The following is a 24,739-nucleotide window of genomic DNA, read 5'->3' as shown; positions in this document are numbered from 1 at the left end:
AGAGACATGAAATGAACTGCACTTACCCTCTCCCCCACTCGCCGTCCAAGGAATGCCTCGGATAAGTGTACGACAACGTCGTTCCCTTCGAGATACTGCACAATAGCAAGAAAGATCTTCCATATGTCTATAATGCACTAAAATAGTAGAAACTTGATTTTGCAGGAATGCATCCACAAATATCCTACCCCAACTAATTGAATAGGCATATTTCTCGCTTGATATAAGCCTGAAATCCTGCCCAATCACACTTCCCCCGGGTGAAGATTTGCGGTAGATCCCAATTAGTTCCCCGCAAACCCCGTACAGCAGAGACCAGAGAAAGACCGGTGAGGGGACGCAAATACAGGGGACGACAGACGCCATGAAGGTGCAACCTCGGTAAACGAGGAGAAAAGGAGCCGAATGTGATCTTCCATTCGCGCTACATATATAAAAGCCAGGTGAAGATTTTCCGCGCAAACCGCAATGCTTTTCTTCTGAGTTGGTTCGACTTCAGTAAATCCCTCCACCGTCCACGATGAGGGTCTTACCGGCAATCACCGCATTGGCACTGGCCCTGAGGGCCACCGCCAGCCCCTACAACACGTTCGACGGTGAAGGTTTCCCCGCGTGTAATGAAGTCGCCGCTGTCCGCACGCCCGGCAGCGTGGACGAGATCCAGGATATGGTCAAGCGCGCCATCAAAGATGGCCAGCAAGTCCGTGCGTCCGGAAAGGCGCACATGTGGTACGATACGATGTGCTCGGACGACCCGAACACCGTCATCATCCAAACCGAGGAGGTGAACAACATCTACGATTTTGACTTGGAGGCGGGCACGGTTATGATCGAGGCGGGTGTCACCTTCCTCCAGCTCGCGGAGTACTTGCACAAAAGGGGCGCGTCGGCCGGGTACACGCTCGTTAACTGGAATATCACCCTTGCGGGGTGTGTCGCGATGGGCGCGCATCGGTCCTCGATCCGTGAGGAGTCGATGGTTGCCGCGGGTGTCTTGTCCTTGGACTTTATTGATGGGAGTGGCCAGCTGCGCCATATTGAGCGGGACGATGACAACGATGAGTGGCTTGCTGCGTCGACGTCGTTGGGTCTCCTGGGTGTTATTGTTCGCATGAAGTTCAAGATCCGTCCGGATTTCATGGTCTATGCGGATCAGAAGACGTACGCATTCTACCCTCCTGTCCGTGGCGACCGTTCACTAATTATTGCAGTCTCGACGACGAGGAGGTCTTGGACGGGGACATTGCCGGAATGATCGAGCCGTACGCGACCGCAAACTTTTGGGTACGTACCTCTTTCCTCTACCTACCATACTACTACTCTCCATCTCATGCCCTTTATATATATACCATACTAACCAACCAAACCAGTGGTGGCCCTACAAGCGCAAGTTCCACTGGCGCTACTACGACGTCGTTCCCAGCAACAAATCCGACCAACAAGGCTTCCAAAACACCTTCTCTGTAACCAAAGCGGAAGCCAACGCCATCATCTCCATCTGGAACTCCGGCCGCTACCTCGCAACATCCAACATGCTCGCAGAGGACATCCTCTTCGGACTCTGGGAGAAGCCCAACTTCCGCGAAAAGACCACCAACGAAGACATCAAGGAGTGGCCCGTCTACGGCTGGAACTACGACGTGCTGATCGGCGGGCTGTACCCGGACCAGAAGCCCGTCTGGGAGTACGGCATGCACGGCTACACCATGGAGTTGGCGTTCCCAATGACGCAGGCCAATGCGATGCTGAAGCGTGTGAGGGAACTGTTTGACGAGGAGCAGAAGAAGGGGAAGATCATGACGTCGACGTATCGCACGGGGATTAATATCAAGTTTGGCCGTCCTTACTTTGATCTCCTGGGCCAGGTGACCTACGATACGGCTGATGGGGCCGATTGGAAGAAGGGCGCTATTATGTTGGACCTTCCGACTTATCGGCCTAGTGTTGGGGATGGGTCGCGGTTCAATGAGCCTTTCTGTGCGTTTCTTCTCTTGTTTTTCTTTCTTTTCTGTTTCTCTCGCTCAACCCACGTTGGAAACCATGCTAATAAAACCAGATGACAAACTCGCCAAGGTCCTTGTCGAAGAATTCCCCTGCCGTCCCCACTGGACCAAGAACACCCGCGACGTATTCAAAATGGCGGTCAAGAACATTGACCCAGATGTGAGTACCAGTCTGTATAATGTGTAGAATCATCACTGACCGAAATTAGCACATCGCCCGGTTCAAGGCCGTGAGGGAGAAGTTCGACCCCAAGGGGATCTTCCGCAGTGTCCTTGGAGAGATCATGGGGTTCTATTAATTGGATGCATACGGCAACCTTGACTATGTCGGTCATCTCGACGGCGGCATGGCATGGCCCTCGTACATATCTATCTAGCTTACAAGTAATTACTTCTTATCCTGTAATAGGTGCAACGGATGATGATCCTTTGTCATATTGCATGAACTCTGCATCGTAAACATGGCGTAACGCAATTCCAGTAGTCTTCACGCTCAGCTTCAGCTGACCTTCCAAGCCGGTAGCAAGCTACCTACTAATAAGTCAAATTAATCATAACCGTCTTCGTCTCCGTGAACGCCTCCAACGCGGCCCTCCCACACTCCCTCCCGGTTCCACTCTGCTTCGAGCCCCCAAACGGCAACTCCGTCTGCACAAGCGACACAGCATTAACACCCACCATACCACTCTCAAACTCGCTCGCCACACGCAACGCCCGGTTGATATCCTGCGTAAAGACACCCGCCATAAGCCCATACTCAGTGGAGTTCGCCTCACGGATGACCTCCTCCTCCGTCTTAAACGTGTTGACAACCGCCACAGGCCCGAAGATCTCATTCTGCAGGAGCTCCGACGACGCCTCCACGTCGGTGAAGACTGTGGGAGCCACGTACAGCCCTGTCTCCCCGACGCGGCTACCCCCTGTCAGCAGGATGCCTTGGTTTGCGCCCCGCTCGATGAATCCCATGACGCGGCCGAACTGCGCTTTGTCGACGATGGGTCCCATGAGTGTGTTGGGGTGGTCGGGGTCACCAACTCCCTTGCCCATCTCTTCGAGGGCGAGTTTGTATTTCGCGAGGAACTGCTCTTTGATGCCTTCTTGGACGTAGACTCGGGACGGCGCGAAGCAGACCTGTTTCGTTAGCTTCTTCTTCTTCTTCTTCTTCTTCTTTCCTTCACATTTATAACAATGATTGAACATACCTGTCCCGTATTCGCCGTAATCCTCGCACACCATGACACAGCATTCTCCAAATGACAATCATCAAACACAACAGCCGGCGACTTGCCGCCCAGCTCAAGCGTCACCCGCTTAAGGTTACTCTCCGCAGCTGCACGCTGCACCTTCTTGCCCGTAGGGATGGACCCCGTAAACGAGATCTTGCGAATACGCATATGCCGGGCCAACAAGTCGCCCGTCGACCCATCCCCGGACAAAACCTGGAACACACCCGGTGGGAACCCGGCCTCCTTAATCAGCGCACCCAGCGCCAGCGAACTCAACGGCGTCTTCTCCGACGGCTTAAGAATAAAGCAGTTCCCCGTCGCCAGGGCCGGTGCAGCCTTCAGCCCGATGGTCCCCATAGGCGCATTCCAGGGGGCAATGCCGGCTGTCACGCCCAGCGGCTCGTGGCGGGTGAACTTCAAGAACCCGTTGTCTTGGGGGAAGCTCTCGCCGCCGAATTTGTCGGTCCAGCCAGCGTAGTAGGTGAACAACTCGGATGCCATGGAGGTTTCAAACCCGCCGAAGGTGCGGAAGGGGGCGCCGAGGGTGATGCGGCTTAGCTCGGAGAGTTGGTCGACGTGTTGCTGGAGGAGGGAGGCGAACTTCAGCATCTTTTCGCGCCGCTCGATGGCGCTCGTCTTCTTCCATGCTGGGAAGGCGGCTTCGGCGGCGGCGACGGCTGCCTCGACGTCTTCGGCGCCGGAGAGGGGCACTTGGTCGGTGACGAGGGCGCCATCTTTGGGGTTGTGGACTGAGAGCTTTTGCGCGCCGCGGGAATTCACGTACTCGTTGTTGATGAAGAGCTGGGTGGGAAGATTGCTGGAGGAGAAGGGGAAGGCCATGATGGGTGGTATTGTAGTCTGTGGTAGTGATTTTCCTTGTTCTTTCAATTTCCTCTTGACGTCTCTGGGAAATAGAAACTGGGACCAACAGCCTTATATATACGCGCAACCCCCCTAGCAGCATGCAAGCTGCTGACCGGCACCCCTCGTTCTTATCCCCGCCCCCGAACTAAAAGCCCCGCCCTGCGGACTCTATCTTAGCGGCCCGCGTCAGCTTCCAATAGCTCTTATCGGGAGACTCGGAAGGATGAGAGCAGGACCATAACCCCTGCAACCAGGGAGACTTGCATAGCGTGAAACAAACCCCCACTATCTCAACGATCCACTTAAGAGGAGCATTGTTAAGGTCCACTATTTGATGCTAACCAGTCGTACGATACTGACAAAAAGCGTCACACATAAGATCAGCCTGATCTCAGCTTGAACGATTAACAGACTTTTCAGACTGTTGGGCGTAGGACGAGGCTGTTACACAACAAGCAAGATGCGTCTGCAACGTCGGACATACATACAGATAGGGTTGGGCAGCATATAAGGCCGTCAACCCCATTCTCATATGATGACCTACCTCTCGAGTCCGCAGGACTGACTCGAACTGGCTTTCAACTCCGCGATCCAACCAGTATAATTGCGGTTTCATGACGCCACACATCAAGCAGGCTACGCTCGGTCGTCGTGACGTGTCTATCGGATTTGAGGATCCGAGCCAACAGGAGATGGAAGATTTCGATGGCCAGAATAGAAGATTGTCCTATACGATTCTATCAACAGAGAATTATCGAGTACGACATCACTGTTAGCGCTGGTTTTTTGCCACTCGCATCTTGGCTATCTTTCTGTGATATTCGCCTGGGGCCGGGGACGCGAGGTGGGGGGGGGAGATGAGTGTAGTTGTGAGGGAGCTAAGGAGATCAATGGATACTTCATTCATATGATAAATTGGGCTAAAGTAGGAGATAGGGACATGTAAAGGGAGGTTTGAATTGGAGATACTATACCTTAGATATTGAGCTCCACTTTGAGTCAGACAATGGTCCATCCATTCAACCGGTTGTATTCGCTATCATAGAGGATAGCATATACCACCCTTGATCTCTAACAAGAAACATGACAATTCTTCCCTATAAGTGACATTAATTCTAGAAATTAAATTTAATACACGAGCACCAGTTGCACCACAAAACCCTAACCAACCAAATCCCTCACCTTCTCCCATTACGGACATCAACGGCCCCACTACACAGTCACCAAAAAGAATTTCTGTTCTTCTCCTCGGCGTTGGGATCACTCTGCTCGTCGCTCATCCTCGTGTCACGAATACACACCGAAAAGACAATCAGCGGGACCGTAAGACAGATACCGGTGATGCACAGCAGCCGCTGCGTCTCGCGATAGGCGACGATCACCCCATCGCGCATCGGCGTTCCAACCGGGTGGTCTTCAATAAAAGAGAGCGGTGAGGCGAAGACCGCAGCCGCTTGGACTGCGTCGCCCAGCTGATACGTGAGTTTGGCGTTGAGGACCTGCCGCCAGATGGCTCCGGCGATGGTATTCCCCACGGCGGAGCCGAATTGGTAGAGGGCGAGGTAGACGGCTGTGACGACGGCCATGTCTTTTTGGGCGTTAGCATGGGTGAGATAGAATAGGTGGGGTTATGGTTGAGTGGGACGTACGTTCGTGCTTGGTGGCGGCTTGGATGCTGGCCTGCGCTGGGTACGGGAACAATCCGCCGGCGATACCCAGCAGAACTTGGGCACCGATGACGCCCGAGTGGCTGGACCCTTCGGTCCCACCGCGGTAGCGGATGAGCAGACCAAAGGCTACCGTAAAGAGCAAGGTGCCTCCTATGATGAAGAATTTCAAGCGGCGGACCTGTAGCACCACAAAGCCAAGGACACAACCTGTGATGACGGAGACGAAGCTATACAACAGTCAGACAAGCTATCATGAGAACGATCGATTGACAAGGTCAACAGACCTATATAGAGATGTGATGCGTGTGGCGCTCGTGATGCTCTCGTCGAAGCTGACTCGGAGCACGGTGAACAGAAACTCTCCCTGTATGCTCCAGGCTGTGATCAGGTCAGTTGGATGGTCCAGTTGGTGAGGCAGGGTACCGACAAAGATTCAGCATGAAAGCAATTCCAAGCGCGCCCCACACGGCGCGGTCTTTGAGGAGTCTGAAGGGTATCATTGGGTGCGGGCAGCGACGTTCCCAAAGCGCCCACAGGAAAACGCAAAAGATACCACACACCAACGGCGCAAGGATCTTGGCCGTCTTCCATTGGTCCGAGCCGTCTGAGGCAATGGTAAATGGGACCAAGATCAATGCCATCCAGGCGATCAGCAGGAAGATACCCACGACGTCTAAATAGTGAAACAACTCAATGATTGCCTTAGTAGACGTGAGAGCGCCCAAACGGCTGTCGTATCCGCCCTGTTGTTTCTTGACTTTGTAGTGGCCCCGGTAGAGAATCACGAACAGAGGAATCGCGCACACTTGGAATATCAGCTTGCCGCTCATCGATGATGGAAACTACGGGAGTTACCTGGGAAGATGATAGCCCACATGGCAATACCCCAGCGCCAGCCTGCTGTGCCCAGGACGGCCAAGGCAATATCCCCACTAACCCAGGTATTGATCTATTTCCATCAGTGGTGTTGCCTTTCCCGCACACGCAATCAATCACTTACTATAAAGGGTGTGGCAGGAATGAAGGAAAAGAGGAGACGGGATCGAAGAGACGTCGTGTCGGCGATGAGGACTTCCACCAAAAGCAAAATTCCGGTGTAGCCAATCTAGCTGGGAGTATCAGCATGCCTATACATGCGAGTGTGTATATATGCGAGCGTTCGGGATGTCGTACCTGGTACAGCACGGCACCACCACAGAATGTTGGGGTGTTTTTAGCAGCGGCTTCGACGATGGTGCCAACGGTGTAAAATACCACCGACAGGATGACCACCTCATTGCGGCCAAACACATCGGCAATTTTGGCAAGGGTGGGCTAGAATCTACGTTAGAATTCGCAACGCTGAAACGTGAAAGTCGCAAAGAAGAAGTAAACGGGGTGGAGGGAAATGCAGGCGCAAAGAATGCCCAGACAAGTGTAACAGAGGGAGAATAAATGAAGATAGAAGACCGACCTGGGCGGCGACAGCAATCACAGAGCGCAGAACGTTGATTGTAGAAAGCAGACTGTGTTGGCCAAAATCGTCCGTGGCCACCGGCTATGAAATGAGAGAATTAGACATTATGCAACCAAGTCCAGGAGCGGATGATCGATATGCAGACGGACCTGATAGGTGTAGCGCAGGGTCCCGTCCAATCCATAAACGTAGGCCAGAATAAAGATGGAGAAGAAAAAAAGGATGCGATCGGTACGGGTAAAAGTGGAGGAAATGGCCTCGATGCGTTTGACGCCCGGGCTCACGGGTATGGGGGGAGCAAAACCGGGGATTGACGATGACCTCTCCTCCTCCGACAGGCCTGGTTCCTTGTCAGAGACCATCTTGTTTATTTTCCACCCGGGGGACGATTCAAACGCATGGGGACGAGCGAGAAAGAAGAAGAGGGGAGAGAGAAAGATTTATAAAGTAGAAAAGGAATGGGAAGAAAACTCTGTGTTGAGAGAATGAGCGCATCATGAGATACTGCCTTTTTTCTTTCTTTTTCTATTTTTTATTTTTTTTTGTCTCGTCTACCCTCAATGTTTTCCATCTTATCTGATCCGTCCGTTGAGACAGTCAGGCCAACCAGAACCATGAAATAAGGACCCAAGACAGAAAGGTGGACAGGTCCGGGCCTGCTACTCCTTCCAGGCACGCTGGGCACTGACGCCTAGGCTTCGCCAAGGACGCCCCCTAGTCTTTTCATTGGTCTCGCTGGGAGACCAACCGGATCGAGCTGAGACCGTTCCAAGAAAAGGTCGAAGAAAAGGGAACCATCGCCGTGCAAGCGAGTTTGGTGGCTTAGGTTGGTGAAGAGGGGTAGACAGACATGCGCCGAGGGTCCCAGCCAGCTCTCTCTTGTCCCATTTGATTCGAACAGCAAGGAGAGATGTCAGACCATGTGGGAAATGTCGCATCCGAACATCGGAGAATTATATATGGACAGATTGATAATCGACTATCCGATGATAAGATCTTGTCTGATCCACCGTGATGGTCCTGGTCCCCGCGGCATTTTAGTCAGAGCAGAAATGGCCCATTACAAGCCCTAACGCTAATGGTTGCCCTAACTCCGGTTCAGTTAGTTTATAAAGTAAGAGAAACATTAACACCTTTTCTTTCGCCAAAATTTTTTAATTTACAGAAACATCATCTTATATTACCCTTGCCACAATGGTAGTTGTATACGGTCTCCACAGTAACACCCCGGGACATGATCACAGGCTACCCACTCCGCGAGTGACAGTGACTTAGTCGGTCCAGGTGGAGGTCGGTGGTGGAGCGGTACCTGCCGTTCGTAGTGTAGTGTCGTATATTACTAGCAACATAGTAAAGAGAATTGTGATCTCATTTCACAACACCTACATTATCAAGTAACTGTTGCTTCACTTCTGGTTGGAGAGAGTCCCTGCATAGAACGGGAGACATGAGAGTACCTCTTGGAGAACATGTACAGGAATCTATCTTCTTAGTATTATCCACAAGTCTCCTAGTAGTGCTGTTTGGTGCTAGCTATCAAAGGTGGGATAGGGGGAAGATCAATATTATAAAGCCTAGGTAATGGGTTTAAAGAGTGACAGGGAGCCCTAACGCGGGTTGTTACGAATGGTATCAGAAGCCACTGGTCCGAAAATATCGCTACATTTTCCGCAAAGTTCACCCGCCTTCATCCTAATGCCAACGGAACCACCTATCCAGAGCAATACCCAACCTTAGAAGGCTCGCATCCACCGGCACACCCGTCATACATGACGCACGGATGACTAGCATCAGTGCAAACGTTCTTCAACGTCGCAGTATCCCCGTAGTTGGCATTGATACCAACGACCTCTCCCCCATCGCGGGCTGTCGTCCCTTCAACATATACATTCCGCTTGCATTGGCTTTTGCAATTACCACATGATCGGTAAACTTTACCGTAGTCTTCGGCGTAAAAATTGATGATCTGGCAGAGACGTCATCAACGATCATGCTCTTCTTCGACCGGAAAGACACAGATATAACTCACGTTGACTGTTCCACAACCATTATGCTGCACGACCTTGTCGCTGGCGTGGTAGGCACCGCCTCCGATTATCCACGTTTCCTGGCCCGCTTTGTCGTTTTTCTATATCCATCACCATGGTTTGACCAGTCAGCCGTGTCTCCATCGCAGGATAGTGACGAGTCAATGTTGGAGATGGTTGTACGACATACAATGCTGATGGCATCTTCACAGACATCCTCAAACCACACAAATTCTAGAGTGCACGCTCCATCGCAATGCACCCCCTCCGCTTGGTCCTTCCCGATTATTGCATTCCGCAGCGTCGCCCCCGAGTGCAGATAGAAGACGGCATCACGCCAGTCGCCCTCCGTGCTCCCCTTGCAGGCGCCGGATCCACGGTCGTACTTAGCCCACCCGGCATCGAAGACCTCTCCGGCGGCGATCTCGATGACGGCGCTGTTTGAGTGATGTGCCGTTGGGGTGGGGATGCCCCCCTCGTAGCCTAGGCAAGCGAGCCCGACGGGGAGAATAAATAGGAGAGCGGTTAATTGGGACAACATTCTTTCTGGTTTATGTTTGATGTGTGGTTGAGATAAATTGCGCTGGGCGGAATGTCTATCAGTAGGGATGCGATGCGGATCTTATAGTCTAGAAATGAGATGTATATATTTCCCATTCTATTATGTAGTTGTGAAGTAGGATATAGAAATGACATCCCATTGATGGATCAATTTCATCACTTTTCCCGGGAATGTAAACAGAATATCAAGCCTTGCGGACATGGCCTTCAAATCCCTCCAATGCCATACTCAGCATCAATTAGAAAGCACTGCAGTCTGTCACGCGAGTCTCGCCACAGCTGCAGAACAGACCCTGCCAAGGTGTGGCGTCCGGAGGAATTATTTCTTCAACAACGGATCTAGTACAGCTTGTTTACAGATGTATCCTTAGTTATGATGCTTTCCAACATGCCAATGCTGTCGCCCGTGGCTATCAGCGAAGCATGAACCCGTAAACGTGCCTAATGCATAAAACTAGCCATTCTTCTCCCTCGCTGAATAAAGATTTTTTATAATTTAATCTATACCTTCATATTCAATCAGTAATGCTCGAGTATTTAATTGTTTCATGGAACAAGCGTACTAGCAAATATAAGTATCTGTTCCATCCGCCGAGCACTCTTCGTCACACACCTCGCAGCGAATCCACGCCCCAGGCTCGGAAAATAGAACTATATCTAGAGCTGTATTTGCTGATCGCGTCCAGGGATCGGTCCCCACACTGCGGGCGCCGGGAAGGCTGAGGCGGGCGGGAGAAAACTTTCATATATCTTTTCTGAGGCGGTGATAGGAAAACATGTCATATTCTCAAATCATCTTCAATGCTACCTGTCGATCTGTCAGTCGGTCGATCGGCACTTGACTCCAACACGTCAGGCAAATGCGTTGATTTGATCGTCGTTTAATACGAATGTTCATGTCGTGGCGCTGATTGAGTGCTTTGTCTCTTTTCCTATTTTTGTATTCTTGATGATGAACCTCATCCAAAGGGTTTGTCATATATGTATATATATGTTAGCATGTCCGCAAGGAATATAGCGTCGTTGCAAGCCCGTACTACGACAACGAATTCGAGCACGTTGATTTATGAGACCCTGTCTCCATATTGCCAAGAAGCATCTTTTGACGACTTCCTTAATACTGTCTTTTCTCCTCCTCTGTCATACTCTGAAAACCCCGTCGCCCAAGGTTGACCTGGGCTACGCCACTCACACGTCCGGGACCAAAGTCTTTCTCTACAACAACATCCGCTTCGCGCAGCCTCCCACCGGTGATCGGCGCTTCCGCAAGCCCGGCACGCCCCCGCCGCACAAGCCTGGCGTCCTCAACGGCCGAAACCACCTCCTCAAGTCGGACTGCGTCAACTCCGCCCCGAGGGAGATGCTCGTTTCCGAACTGAACAGGACGACGTGGGGCCAGGAGGACTGCCTCTTTTTGAATGTCTTGGTGCCTGAGGGTGTGTATCCAGGGATTGACACCGCGCCAGTTATTCATTAGCTGTATGGCTCGGCGTACGCGTCCGGAAGTAAGAACATACTAGTCGATAGAATGGCACTGATGGAGCGCATTAAGAGCCCGAGCGACCGGTTTATCCATGTGACTATAAATTATCGGTTGGCTGCCCGTTACGTTTTATAAAGTCTTGTGTAGAACACTGACGGTGTGTACAGGATAGAGCTGTACGAGTGATCATCAGCGGAGGGCCAGGACATGGATATTAATGTCGGTCTGCACGACAGCGTCACGGCACTAGAGTGGATAAAAAAGTACATCAAGCGCTTTGGGAGCAATCCGGACAATATCACCGCCATGGGACAGAACACGAGCGCGACGATGGTCACGTTGATGCTAGTCGCAAATAGGGGCCAGGGAGAGCTGCCTTCCCAGAAGGTGGGTGGTATTTAGGTGTTTAGGATTGTTGGTTGAGAAGATGACAATATACTAATCATCTCAGACGTTCATTTCCTCGCCCGCTATGTCACCCCGCAGAGATGTTACAAGCCGCCGTGCCAGTCTATTCAAGGAGGTCCTCAAGGCAACCAAGTGCAAATCAGTCGAGTGTCTGCGCGACGCTCCAGCTAACACCCTTACCACCGCCAACAAGCACCTCCTCACCGAGGTCGTCGGCGGCTCTGGTGGTGCGACCTTCGGCCCGGGGATCAGGTTCGGCCCAATCCCAGATGGGGAGTACATCCCAGATGTGTTGACGGTGCTGTTCAGCCAGGGACGCGTTAACCCGCGCGTGGAGGCTATATTGCGGGAAATATGGCTGACAAGGGACTGGAAACAACACCAGAGATCAAGAAGCCCGCTGGGTTCGCTGAATTCGTGCGGCGAACTATCCCAGACGCAAATGAAGAGACTATCCAGCGAATTCGTGACTTGTACTCTCAACCGGACTCGAAGATCCAGGACGTGGCAAACGACTGGACGACGGATGTTGTGTATGGGTGCAATTCCCAGGGTCTGGCGAAGGCGTATGCGAGCAAGACGCAGCGATATGTGTTCAGTGTGCCGCCCGCGGTGCATAGTCTGGATTTGAACTGTAAATTGATTTGCCAGATCTGTTTTGGGTTCATTGGTGAATAACTGACTGCTGTAGATATCTTCTTCGTGGATCAGAAGACTACCCCTGTGAAAGACGTGTCTCTGGCCACGGAGGTTCAAGCCAGGACGCTAGACTTCTTCCACGGCAGGGACGATGGAGAATGGCCGGTCTATGGCAACCAATCGACTACGGTTAACGTTGTTGCAAAGGGCCTCCAGAAGAAGATGGACCCTTGGGCAAAGAATCCCAATTGCCAGGCTCTTCTGAAGATCATCATGGATCCCAAGAATGGTGCCTGAGGGTGATACTTCCCAAAGGGGTCGATATGCTTGTGTGTTCCGCTGATAGGGTAATGTTTATATTGATATGACAATGACCTGACATACCAGTGAACCATAGTTCATAAGCATACCTACCATATGTTGTCCAATGGTTTGAGTTTTGGAATGATCGTTTCTGGCCCTAATCTTGATGACCTGAGGCTGTTGGGAGTATGACGCTTGATATTGATCATCATGATAATGAGACGAGTGCCTAGGAAGTCTACTCCGGTGAATATGCTGGAATCATTACGACAAATCGTACTGAATAGACTTCAGTGACAAATGCTCGAGAACAGTTACTTTCCCCCGAGTCTCCTTCTGATTCTGTCTCTCTTTCACACATCCTCTTTTCAATCATCTATTGTATCCTTCCCTGTTTGCTTTGATATTGCATCTATATATTGCTCTATGTCAACTTGTCGATCGTATACCTCGCGAATTCTATCTAAGAACATCTTTGGTCAATAGGCTTTATATCCATCATATTCCAGCGTCGATCATCATGAATCTGGAAGTCATGAAAAAGCCATCCTCCTCCCATGACTCTGGGGATGATGTAGAGAAGAACGATTCAGATAGCTACACAAATCCCAAGTACAGTGCATACAGCCCCCGTCAATCAAGACGCGGGCCTGATACCACAAATGGCCGGACGGGCAATGATCCTGCTGAGGCCACATCCATCCGCTCTCTCTATAGCCGTGATACGGAGGAAGGAGCCGTCTACGAGTCTGTCTCGGCTCCTACTTCTCCTTCCGGGAGCATAGCTCCTCATAACTATGAGAACGCATCGGTGGAGCGCGTTCGGGAAATTGACCTGCTTCCGCATCCTCTGGAGATTAAGCCGGTGTCACCCTCTCAACCACAACCACGATCTACCGTGGAAAGCGGCACAGAGCCTTTCCCAGATTACGACGAGGCGTGTGAGATAAACTTACCAGCCATCGAAGGAGCTCTTGAGGTGGCCTATATCTACGCCCTGTCTCATGAGTCGTTCTACAGTCGCCAACGGGAGGCAGAATACCTCCACACTTGCCAGGGTGAAGTAGGATCAGAATGGCCCGGGGATCCGCCAGGATCGCCATCAATTGGTCCAGGTAAATCGACCGCGAGCACCAATCCGCTCACGAAAGCAAATCCTTGTGCTCATCCAGACACCACGTCGGGTTGTCAGGCTGCTAGAGCTAGCACCCCTGAGCAGGTGTCTGGGCCAGTTGACGGCCACCCTCAGACCCCGGCGGCTTCTACTGGTGGATCCTCTGTAGCGCCCTCGAGCATTTCAGTCACTCATTTGAGTTCTCTGGGGTCTGCCGCTGAGCCAGAGTCAGCTCCGCAAACCAATCCGATTGTGTCTCCGGCCAGATCCCAGAATAGAGTGGACTCGGTGCTGGGTGAAGATATGTCTGAGCTGGAGTACCTCTCAGATACTGACATCATGTCCTACATCCCGATTCCAGGTGCCGACGATGAGCGTCAGGGTCTCCTGGAGGAAATGAGGACGCTGCTACAGAGCCCGCAGGCGCTGTACAGACATAGAAATCTGTACAGTCAAATGAGCACTCATGCGCTGGCCGTCTCCCACATCTGCTTGCGCCGCTTCATGATGGCCCCTCGCAAGGACTACGATGCTTTCCTTCGCCCAGACGACATTCGTTTACTGCTCCCCTCGCTCGCTGGGCTGAGACAGCTTGCCGAAAATCTCTTCGTCATGCTGAGACAGGAGTGGGAGATGGAGAACGTTGACGACCTCGTCCGGGAAGTGGGATATAAATCGAGGGAGGACAACGTCGCGCCCATAAGGCGCTTTGTTAATGTCGCAGACACGATCGTCGAGTAAGTTTCCTTCCTCATAATCTGCGTCACAGCATATCAAGACTGACTGATACCCTGCGGGAACAGGAAACTCTACTTCGTCCAGCCGATAGAGCTGCAAATGTTCGAGGTATTCTACAATTTTTTCTTCGCGTGGCTATACGACGATTTCTATACTTTTCGTATAGCCCAGATGCTGGCTGGGACCGAACCCGACCCGGATCGCATTGCCGTAACGAGCACCATATTGGAGATCTACGACTTCATCAACGGTACCCGGGACTACTACCTTAATCTCGCCGAGTCCAACGACAGGATACGCCTCGAAGTCTTGATACCCATGGCCAACCAAGTGCCCATTGGTTCCAGGGTGTGGAACTACGTCCTCAACCGGAGCAAACGGATGCTCGGAGGCCGCCATGCTCGTGACGAGCTCGAGCTCTCCCAGAGACAGCAGGAACTGCAGGAACTGCAGGCACGGAATGACCCATTTGCTGGTTTGGACCACCCCAATGTGGAAAACCCCGTTTCCTGGAGTGTACATAGAGGCTGCGGGCCCTACGAAACACTTGTCGTTTGTGGCACTGAAAATGTAATTTAGGATATCATCAGGTAAAGGAATACACGGCTTATTCTCTTTTCTGCTCACTTGTCTATATTTCCCACGATAGACCCTACGTACATTTGTGCATGTATTTTACTCAGTGATCGGTAGATAGAACGATGTATACTTCCTCCTTTGTTATCACTTCCTTGTCTTCATTCACAATCCCCACGTTGGCACCTATCTGTTATGAATCATAGAGCTATGTGTCAGTTATTGATCAGTCGATAGAAAAGACTGTAGATTTCTTTCTCTTTTCTTTCCACTTCTCATGTTTCCCTTGACAGTCCTTATGTTGGCACCTCTCTCTTATAACACGCAAAACTATATATTAGCCAAAAATTAGCAGACAAAAGACAACATGCTTCTTCCTATTTTTTCCCCTTCGCTACATTTTAGCACGTGGCTTTTCCCATCATGTTCAAGCCCACCGAAGGTCTCAACGGAATTGTCATCCCAGATTAAGCCGTCCACCATCCCCTAGTTGGCCCCTCATTACTCGCAAGGACATATATACATACTCGCTTCATAGGTATGAGAAGAGGAAGATGTCTACGGGTCTAACTCAGCGCCGCGTTCATCTTCCAACAGATACTAAATATACCGGCACTTTGGAAGGGCTTGAACTGACTGATATCTCCAACATCTCCTACAAAATAACTTGCTCCTATCACGAGAAGAAGCAGCCACGTGTGGTGCGCGTCCAGGAAATCGAATTGCTTCCGCATTCTGTGGATGTGAATCCGGTATCCGCTGCAGTTGTCATTTCTTAGTACTTAACTAAATCACAAACGATCGCAGGTAGTCATTCATTTACCGACGTTGGTGTGCGTCACTGCTAGACGAGCGAATCCAACAGTTCAGGACCTACACACCCTCTCTCTCGGTTTCAGCACCTTCTCACTTTCAATCCGAGACTGGTGTGGCTAGAAGTTGAACAGGACGAACAGAAAGGAGATCTTTCTTACGCGACAAATATTCAGAAAGATCATCAATACCATTATATAGTCATTGGAAGGATAGGAGATGCGATTGCACATTTCTACTATGACCCTGCAATTGAAACCGGCACACTGCCTGGGGAAGCCTGCCCGCCCGCCCACGATGCCGGTTGCTGCTGCTGGTGGATCTCCTGTAGAGTCCCCGAGCACTCCAGTCACTCAGTCGACTTCTTTGGAATCTGCCATTGAGCCAGAGTCTACTGCAAGACCTGGTCCGGTCATGTCTCTGGCCGGATCCCAGAATTAAATGGATGGTCGGGCTGACAATCAGGTGTACCTAAACAATTGACCAGACGCCCTAATTACTGGGGAGGACGAATGATACGATAGAGTATCGTGGTATCTCAGACACTGCACGAAAGTGCCGAGTCGGCACTTCGGTCGGGCTTGGTATGTTTGATGTCCCAGTATGGGATGAGGATGTGTTTGGCTCTAGACTTGCGGAGGTGTAGACCCATATGCGATAGATGACGTGATAGATTCAAGAGAGAATGTTGATATGGGCATAGATATGATTGAAGCAATCTATGTACAGTATGCGTTCTTCTCTTGCAAAATTATATTGTAGGAGGATGTATCGGTTGGTGCTGAGTAGGTTATAAGGTTCACATTCCTTGATATATACATATTTATCTAATGATAGATTAGAATTCAAGGAATGACTATACAAAGCTATCCTCATGGAAAGTCCGCAGACACTAGACTAAGCAGAACTATCCTTATAAGGCCCCAGCCTAAACAACTTCTTCGCATTCTCCCGCCCAATCTTCAACCGATCAACGGTATTCAACTCCGCAGCATCAAACCAGTCACACGCATCCGCAAACGTCTCAAACGGATAATCGATCGAGAACAAGATCCGGTCGGCGCTCACCTCCGCCATACAGAAGTTCAGCGTCGTAGTAGAAAAGTGCCCCGAGGTAGTGATCCAGATATTGTCTGCGAAGTACTCGCGGATAGTGCGCTTGCACGTCTCCGCCAGACCCAGGAGCTTCTTGCGGTCCTCGAACCAGTGGTTGATGCGCCACATGTCGAACGGGACATGCTCGCCCAGATGACCCATGATGATCTGCAGCTTGGGGTGGCGGTCGAAGACTCCGTTGGTGACCATGCCTAGGACGTGGAGGCTGACGCCTTGCGCGAAGCTCAGCGGAGGACCCACGAGCCACTTCCGGTCGGCCCAGAGCTTGTCGTAGATTGTGCCCGTTGGGTTGCGCGGGTGTAGATAGAGGGGCACGTCCAGCTCGGTGCAGGTCTGCCAGAAGATGTCCCATTTGGCGTTGTCGTAGAAGATCATGTCGTCCCCGTCGGGGCCGGCGCGTTGTGTGTCGTTGACCAAGACGCCTTTGAAGCCGTATTTCTCGACACAGCGACGCAGCTCGGTTGCTGCTTGTTGGGGGTCGTGCATGGAGAGGGTACTATATGGGTTTGGGCTGTGTTAGTATAGCTAGGCGGGGGGACGTCTTGGATGGAGAGGCCATACGCGAATGCGCCCAAGCGGTCAGGGTTCGCGCTGACTTGCTCAGCAATGTAGTCGTTGATCTCAACAGCCAGGGCGTGTGCATCGGCGGGGTCCCAGATGTCTTGGACTCCTGGTGCCGTGTAGGATAGGATCTGGTAGCCGACGCCGTGCTTGTCTGCATGCTGAATGCGTATCTTGTTGATATCGTTGATCTCACGCACATGTGTGTCCACGTCGGTGGAGAACAGGCCAGCCCACCATCGGGTCTTTTCTTCAAATCGTGGAAGCGCGAAGGCTTCTTCAAGAGCAATCTTTCCAAGCATTGTCGTGTGTGTTAGATACAGGTGTGGAGTATTTTCAAGCCCGTTGAGGGATATACTTTTGGGTATATTGGGAGGATATGATGGGTTTGAGTATTAGGAAGACACCCTGGAGCATGCAAGAACAACCGGCGCTTTATATCATTTGACACGGATCAGGACGGACCAGTGATCCTGTTCCGACGGCTGCAGCGTGCGGAGTACGTCACGGACACGGATTTCTCCCTGCGATATCCGGCCAGCGTCCTAGTTATGATCTCTTCTATAACCAACTCTAATACAACTAGATACAGATACAAGACACCATAGCACCAAGGTTCTTGTAAAGATTTAAATCACACCGTGTATATACCATGTCCCTCAAAGCAAGTGACTGTCTTGTCCAAAGTATACAAGAATGCGGGGCCGGATCCGACGGACGGAAGGCATCCGATCCGATGGGGCTGTAGATCTCCCCGCATTGTTGCCCACGCGCCGCTGATAAGCGATGCGATCTGTTCTCGTGGAAGGCATGTTGTGCACCAGTGATCTGGATAGGCAGGGCGTTGTGGATAAATTCCCCGGGTGTTAGGCTCTGCTTGCATGGATACTCAATATGCATGCCTCACTACTGTATCAATGCATCTATAGTGGTGATAAGTAGAGTATATATTCCATACGGTCGGCAAGATCATTCGATGCCCAGGATGTGATTCAAAGAGTGGCCGAATCGAGTCTAAGACATCTCCATGATGACACCATCAGATCAACAAACCCCCGAACAGCGCCTTGGGATAGACGATCCATGGCAGACAGCGTCTAGTAGATATGTGATGCCTGGGGCAACAGTCCCGTGAGCTGGGGCCGCTTCTGCTCAGATTGTTTCAATTCCATGAACCTCCTTCTTCTCCCAATCATCATTCCCTGCAATTGGACTATTGGGATGCGACACTGTCAAACCTGCAATCTCCCCGTTTTCCCTTTTGGTACCCATCCATGCTGATGATGGTCCTCGTTGGATTGTCCTCAGCGAAAACTAAAACAAACAAGAAGGAAACAATGTCCCCTGTCTCAGCCCGCGCTGTCAGATGCACCCCGGCCAAGTCCCTCTAATTGCGCCCGGCAATATCATCATTGGATCGAATACGAAGAGCGTTACTATCTTTGTCTTCACATATACGCACGGATATGATGTTTTTAGTAGCAGGCATCCAATCACCACCAGGTCGGAAGTCAGCAAGCCAACCGCTGACCCATGTTCTGGGCAAACGACAAGATACTGTAGGCACGTGTGGAAGGGCGATATTCTGGCGCAGCCTGGTGGCTCACACGTCAGCCCAGACTGTATACGCCTTCCCCCAAGGATGCGATCGAGAGCGCCTCGTCTGAGTACTTTCCCCTCAGAACTTCGGACTCGACCATGGAGTCTCCTCTTCTTCTCTTTTCTCTCTCGGAAAGAGTCCAGATCCAAGGTTACATGGGCTGATAGTTCTTTGTTTTGAAAACTTCTCTTGGTCGAAGGTAACGCGACCCTGATCTCTTTGTCGCATCCCTGGTTCTCTTTGTTGATCTGCAAGTACGACTTGAGTATCAGGCTGCTTGACTGCACCTTTTGTTGCTCACAGCCCCCTTTCCTGTTCCATGTCCTCTTCTGCCGCCCCAAAACCCCCCTCTTCGCTTTTTATGCTCTCGGCCTGTCCTAGCTAAAAACAAATTCAATATCATTTACAGATTCCCTAGGAGCAGCTTCAATCCCCGGATTCGAAGCAGAGCCTCGACAACTGCTCCAATACGTCGCCCAGATGCCTCGAAGGAATGAGACCGGTACATTTGGGGACCGTATCGTTGAACACCATGGGAGGGATATTGAATTTGAAACCCTTCGCAAAGAGACCACCATCTCTCCCCGCCTTCCGGGAAACGCGGCAGAGCATGCACGGCGCAATTTGAACGCGAAACTGGCCAACCCTCTTGCAGGATATACTCAGGAAGAACTGCGAAAACAGGGTGTCAACTTCGCAATCAAGCACTGCTTGGGTGACGAAGAGGACATACGGGCCTTTGGTATCGGTGCCATGCTGGCGCAGACACCCGACAAGTTTGCCACGGTGCCCGGCTTAAAGCCCGAGGAATTGGAGGTGCTGCAGAATGAATTCGCACACCGGTGGTCCCAGCCATGGACCATGTATCTCGTCGTTGCGCTCTGCTCTGTCTCAGCCGCTGTGCAAGGAATGGGTTGGTCGCCTTCTGCCCATCGCGTAGTCATGCAGTTGCTTTCGAGACCCATGACTGATACCCTTTACTTTTAGACGAGACGGTGGTCAACGGCGCTCAATTGTTCTACAAGCTACAATTTGGTCTGAAGGAGGGGGACCGCACATCCGACTGGCTGACCGGCCTGGTAAACGCAGCCCCGTATTTATGCTGCGCAGCGATCAGCTGCTGGCTCACGGTTCCTTTCAACGCCTGGTTCGGACGTCGCGGGACAATTTTCATCACCTGCTGCATCTCGGCCATCACCTGCTTCTGGCAGGGGTTTGTCAACACCTGGTGGCATATGTTCATCGCCCGGTTCGCCCTGGGCTTTGGCATCGGTCCCAAGTCGGCCACCGTCCCGGTATACGCGGCGGAGACCGCCCCTCCCGCGATCCGCGGCGCCTTGGTGATGCAGTGGCAGATGTGGACCGCGTTCGGCATCATGCTGGGCTATGCGGCAGACCTGATCTTTTACGATATCAAGGACCCTGCGGGCATCGTCGGGCTTCAGTGGCGCTTGATGATGGGATCAGCAATGCTTCCGGCGATCGTGGTCTGCTGCTTTGTCTTTCGTTGCCCCGAATCCCCGCGTTGGTACATGCAGCGCGATCGATACGACAAGGCGTACCATTCCATGTGTCGGCTGCGTTTCAACAAGGTCCAGGCGGCTCGGGACATGTACTACATGTATACCTTGCTGCAGGCGGAGAGTTCGATGAAGCTGGGTCGGAACAAAATGCTGGAGCTGATCACCGTGCCGCGCAACCGACGGGCTCTGATTGCGTCCGAGTTGGTCATGTTCTTACAACAGGTACATACATCCCCTTGACTCTGTCAATGCTGAATGGCGCGCGCTGACAACTTGTATAGTTCTGTGGTAGGTTTTCTCATGTCGTCCAGTAGAGCGCACTAGGTACTAACCCACCACCCATCTAGGCGTTAATGTCCTCGCCTATTACTCCACGCAGATCTTCGTGAAGCTCGGCGACGTCCATATCCGAACCGCGTTGGTCGCATCGTTCGGCTGGGGTGTGATCAACTGGCTATTTGCCATCCCAGCCGTCTACACCATCGACACGTTCGGACGGCGCAACCTGCTCCTGGCAACATTCCCGCTGATGGCGGCCTTCATGTTCTTCATCGGCTGGAGCCACTCCATCCCAGAGACCAGCACTCACGCGCGTCTCGCCTGTATCGCCCTGGGCAGCTACCTCTTCTGCGCCGTCTACTCGACAGGCGAAGGGCCCGTCCCCTTCACCTACTCCGCCGAAGCATACCCACTGTACGTGCGTTCGTACGGCATGGCCCTGGCGACCGCGACCACCTGGCTGTTCAACTTCATCCTCGCCGTCTCCTGGCCATCCCTGCAGTCTTCGTTCAAGTCCCAGGGTGCCTTTTCGTTCTACGGCGCGTGGAATATCGTCGGCTGGTTCGCCATCCTCCTGTTCATGCCGGAGACGAAAGGACGAACCCTGGAAGAACTGGACCAGATCTTCTCCGTGCCGACGCGCCTACACGCTCAGTACGGACTCCGGCAGATCGCGTACTTCATCAAGCGGTATATCCTGCGGCAGCGCGTCCGGGCGGAAGTGTTGTACGAGCGGGCGGACACACATGCTGTGCCCACGGACGCGGGATATAATGCGTGATTGTGCTAATGACATGGCTCATTGGCTACTCGAGTGTAGCGGGTAAGTAGTCTGGTACGGTATGGCTGGATGTCTGATTTTTATCATAGTTAAGTATCTAAGTAATTGGCACATTTGGTTCCTATGTTCAAGTAATCTCAATTGTTGTCTTCCATATAAAATTTGTTTCTATATATAATATTGCAGGGCAGGGGACACTTCTCAGATAGCAGTTGAACATTGATTGTATGTCCGCATGGTATAATCGGAACAGGTCTGTGTGAAATCAATCATCATCATAGAAGTGTAGATAGAATATTCAATATTCAATCATGTGATTCTTCCTCCATTTTTCCTCCACTACGCTGAGACTCTGCTGAAGCAGAAAATCCTTGATAGGATAATGCTAGCAAATAAGGTACCTATGAGCAAAGTGCCACAACATAAAATGACACGATCTCGTCCACCACTCGGGTTGGCTAATTCGAGGTAAAAGGAAGAACGCAAGAAAAAGGATGAAGAAAACAGCGCGGATGTCGAGCTATTTAACTAAGAGGAAAAAAAAAAAAAAGGAAACTAGTTAAGGTTGAAAGATTGAGATTCGCTAACGAGCCAATTGAAATCACACTATGGAGCAGAAACGGGTCCGTTTGTCTGGTTTGTCCTGTTTGTTACATTCCAAAAAAAAAAAAAGGAATTTTTGGGACGCGCCGGAAAAGATAGTATGGGAGAGAGAGTCTTTGATCTTTAGAGTGGCTAATTTTATTCAAGATTTGAACTATTTGTTTGGGGTCCGATAGTTTTAGCTTGTCTCTTCCTTTTTTCCTCTATTTTTTTTGTCGATCGGTTGGGAAGGACACATTTTTTTCTTATCTATTCTACTATCTTGTAGGGTTGAGTTCAGGTATGTATACTTTTTACTTGCTTGGGTCGCGAGGGCTTCGTCTGTCGCTTTTTTGCCTACTATTGTTGAACTAGGAGAGATCTCCAAGTTGAGTTTGAGCCATTGCTAATACCGCATGATGCAGATCCTGCCATTTTTCCTCCTTCCTCTGTCTACTTCCGGTCTATATCAGTCTATATCAGACTATCAGTCACAATGGTCGACGCTCCCGAGAGTCCGCAACCCCAGGAACAAAGTGTGTAGGAGGAAATATCCCATCGTGGTGCTGCTCGTCCGGGCCTAATCCACAATTATCCCATGGACGGGGGTTTTCTTTTGTTTTCTCCATACTAATAAGGTCCTGCCCCAGCCCCCGTCAAGTCCTTCTCGCAGAATGGCGTCCGAACCACCGGCCGCGCCTTTGACTCCCCCAACTGGCGCATGAAGGGTGAGGAGAGCCCCAGCGGTGCCGGGTCCCCTGGTCCCAAGACCACCACGTCGCGCACGGCGTTCAGTCGCCCGAGTCCGCGCGTGCCGCAGATCATCAATGAGGGACGACGCCTGTATGTCGGCAATATGCCTTACACGGCTAAGACGGAGGATGTGAAGGCGCTGTTCACGGCGGCTGAGTTTGCGATGTATGCATTGGACATGGTATCTTCTTGGAAGGGCACAACTGATGTGCTGTTTTAGCGAGCGGATCGATATCGCTGTTGATCCCTTTACCGGCCGGAACCCCTCGTACTGCTTCGTTGATCTCGAGTCCAAGGAGATCGCGGACAAGGCTATGGTCGAGCTGGACGGCAGTGACATGCTCGGACGTCCGGTTAAGATCCGCCCCGGCGTGGTCAAGTCCGCCAGCGAGCGGTCACAGCAGCAGCAGCAGCAGCAACAGGGCGATGGATCGCCCCGTCCGAACCGAAATGCGCCCTTCAGCGTCGACCAGTGGCGCCGCGGCGGCGATGCCCCCGCTCCTATCCCTGCCCCTGCCCTCACCCGGACCAACAGCGATTCCAGCCGTCGTCTCTACGTCGGCGGACTCCCCCGGTTGACGGATGCCGAGGAGATCAGCAGCAACATGACCCAATTTTTCCAGGGCTATGATGTGTATGTTCATTTCACACCAGTCAAAACCAACCACATACTGATACCTCTCATCACAGCCAAAACGTCAGCAAGCTGTTCGCTCCCCACCCAGCCAAGCGATTCGAAGCCGGCGACCACTACTACCTGTTCGTCGACTTCAGCAGCGTGGAAGAGGCACAGGCCGCCATGGATGCGCTGAACGGCAAGGAAGGACCCTGGGGCGGCAACGTGCGCGTGCAGCGCGCTCGTGGCGAGACCTCCACCTCTAACTCCGACGACCGTAAGACCCGGTGGGGTTCCTCTCGGGACACCTCCAACGGTCCTGCTGAGGCCTGATTCACCTTTTCCCCCTCCCCCCACCACCCCCCCTTTCCCCCTGTGGACTCGGCCAGGAAACTCTGGATGGATCACCCGATGCGGGGCAACCCGCGGGGGTTTACGACATGATCGTGACAGGAGCTTGACGTCGTGTATGTGCTGGTCTGGACAAGATTATGCCAGCCAGCCAGCCAGCTAGCTAAAAGCTGTCGTCCGCACACGCACACGGCTCCTGAACAACCGAGAGATTTTGGCTCCAGATAGAAAACAGTTGCGTGACTGACGGCCCGCACCCTGTCGTCGGATTCGGGCAGGATGCGCGCGTTGGGCTCACGTGACTGGAGGAAACAGCATGATATGGGTATGATCCACGAATTTTAGACACTAGACATAAAAAGCAATGGGATGATCTATCATTCTTAATTTGATCATTTTTCTTTCCACGTTTTGTTGGCTGGAGATTGGTTGTGGTTGCGGATTACTTTGTATAATCGGTTGCTACCCTAGATGCCTGGCCTACTCGCTGGATAAGATTGACATCTGGAAAGGGACCAGCATATGACTGCTGCACGTCTCTGTCAAGTTGATTTGTTCGTATTGTTTACAGCCCAGTCAACATAGTCATTGGTTAGTATCACCTTTGAGGTTGGCATTTACAATGCCAACCCTGAACCATGGCACTTTTTACGAATATAATCATGGGATGATATGCGATAGAATATATACAGTAAT

General features: G+C 51.7%; 9 protein-coding genes across 9 annotated transcripts; 5 read left to right on the top strand and 4 right to left on the bottom strand.

Moving 5' to 3' along the window:
- Positions 1-520: 520 nt before the first annotated feature.
- BDW47DRAFT_121824 (FAD-binding domain-containing protein) lies at positions 521-2,302 on the top strand (the record flags this gene model as incomplete). Its single annotated transcript, XM_024815712.1, has 5 exons — positions 521-1,161; positions 1,212-1,284; positions 1,371-1,977; positions 2,057-2,163; positions 2,213-2,302. 5 exons carry the CDS (start codon positions 521-523, stop codon positions 2,300-2,302), a joined length of 1,518 nt encoding a protein of 505 aa, XP_024676735.1.
- Positions 2,303-2,425: 123 nt separating this feature from the next.
- BDW47DRAFT_130429 (aldehyde dehydrogenase) lies at positions 2,426-4,069 on the bottom strand (the record flags this gene model as incomplete). The annotated part of the gene is made up of 2 exons (XM_024817102.1): positions 2,426-3,134; positions 3,206-4,069. 2 exons carry the CDS (start codon positions 4,067-4,069, stop codon positions 2,538-2,540), a joined length of 1,461 nt encoding a protein of 486 aa, XP_024676734.1. The 3' UTR covers positions 2,426-2,537.
- Positions 4,070-4,974: 905 nt separating this feature from the next.
- On the bottom strand, positions 4,975-7,771 carry sit1 (putative siderochrome-iron transporter Sit1). The gene is made up of 9 exons (XM_024820484.1): positions 7,369-7,771; positions 7,217-7,300; positions 6,937-7,077; positions 6,764-6,868; positions 6,619-6,712; positions 6,191-6,568; positions 6,048-6,141; positions 5,743-5,990; positions 4,975-5,681 (listed from the first exon to the last, which is right to left on the bottom strand). Exons 1-9 carry the CDS (start codon positions 7,579-7,581, stop codon positions 5,314-5,316), a joined length of 1,725 nt encoding a protein of 574 aa, XP_024676733.1. The 5' UTR covers positions 7,582-7,771; the 3' UTR covers positions 4,975-5,313.
- A 1,159-nt stretch (positions 7,772-8,930) lies between these two features.
- On the bottom strand, positions 8,931-9,787 carry BDW47DRAFT_114799 (pectate lyase; the record flags this gene model as incomplete). Its single annotated transcript, XM_024814718.1, has 3 exons — positions 8,931-9,185; positions 9,249-9,347; positions 9,437-9,787. 3 exons carry the CDS (start codon positions 9,785-9,787, stop codon positions 8,931-8,933), a joined length of 705 nt encoding a protein of 234 aa, XP_024676732.1.
- Positions 9,788-10,873: 1,086 nt separating this feature from the next.
- On the top strand, positions 10,874-12,634 carry BDW47DRAFT_121820 (carboxylesterase family protein; the record flags this gene model as incomplete). Its single annotated transcript, XM_024815711.1, has 5 exons — positions 10,874-11,243; positions 11,484-11,677; positions 11,742-12,029; positions 12,086-12,332; positions 12,390-12,634. The coding sequence occupies 5 exons, from the start codon at positions 10,874-10,876 to the stop codon at positions 12,632-12,634; spliced, it is 1,344 nt and encodes a 447-aa protein (XP_024676731.1).
- Positions 12,635-13,160: 526 nt separating this feature from the next.
- On the top strand, positions 13,161-15,071 carry BDW47DRAFT_121819 (uncharacterized protein; the record flags this gene model as incomplete). The annotated part of the gene is made up of 2 exons (XM_024815710.1): positions 13,161-14,491; positions 14,558-15,071. 2 exons carry the CDS (start codon positions 13,161-13,163, stop codon positions 15,069-15,071), a joined length of 1,845 nt encoding a protein of 614 aa, XP_024676730.1.
- Positions 15,072-16,778: 1,707 nt separating this feature from the next.
- BDW47DRAFT_130427 (amidohydrolase family protein) lies at positions 16,779-17,889 on the bottom strand (the record flags this gene model as incomplete). The annotated part of the gene is made up of 2 exons (XM_024817101.1): positions 17,559-17,889; positions 16,779-17,493 (listed from the first exon to the last, which is right to left on the bottom strand). Exons 1-2 carry the CDS (start codon positions 17,858-17,860, stop codon positions 16,779-16,781), a joined length of 1,017 nt encoding a protein of 338 aa, XP_024676729.1. The 5' UTR covers positions 17,861-17,889.
- Positions 17,890-19,488: 1,599 nt separating this feature from the next.
- BDW47DRAFT_3840 (sugar porter family MFS transporter) lies at positions 19,489-21,835 on the top strand. Its single transcript, XM_024818877.1, has 4 exons — positions 19,489-20,071; positions 20,146-20,903; positions 20,963-20,969; positions 21,029-21,835. Exons 1-4 carry the CDS (start codon positions 19,639-19,641, stop codon positions 21,739-21,741), a joined length of 1,911 nt encoding a protein of 636 aa, XP_024676728.1. The 5' UTR covers positions 19,489-19,638; the 3' UTR covers positions 21,742-21,835.
- Positions 21,836-22,819: 984 nt separating this feature from the next.
- On the top strand, positions 22,820-24,025 carry BDW47DRAFT_121816 (ribonucleoprotein; the record flags this gene model as incomplete). The annotated part of the gene is made up of 4 exons (XM_024815709.1): positions 22,820-22,859; positions 22,974-23,241; positions 23,297-23,710; positions 23,767-24,025. The coding sequence occupies 4 exons, from the start codon at positions 22,820-22,822 to the stop codon at positions 24,023-24,025; spliced, it is 981 nt and encodes a 326-aa protein (XP_024676727.1).
- Between the last annotated feature and the right edge of the window lie 714 nt (positions 24,026-24,739).

This window comes from Aspergillus candidus (genome assembly GCF_002847045.1).
Source record: "Aspergillus candidus strain CBS 102.13 unplaced genomic scaffold BDW47scaffold_1, whole genome shotgun sequence".
Classification (NCBI taxonomy): Eukaryota; Fungi; Ascomycota; class Eurotiomycetes; order Eurotiales; family Aspergillaceae; genus Aspergillus; species Aspergillus candidus.
This window is presented reverse-complemented; position numbering and strand designations above follow the sequence as displayed.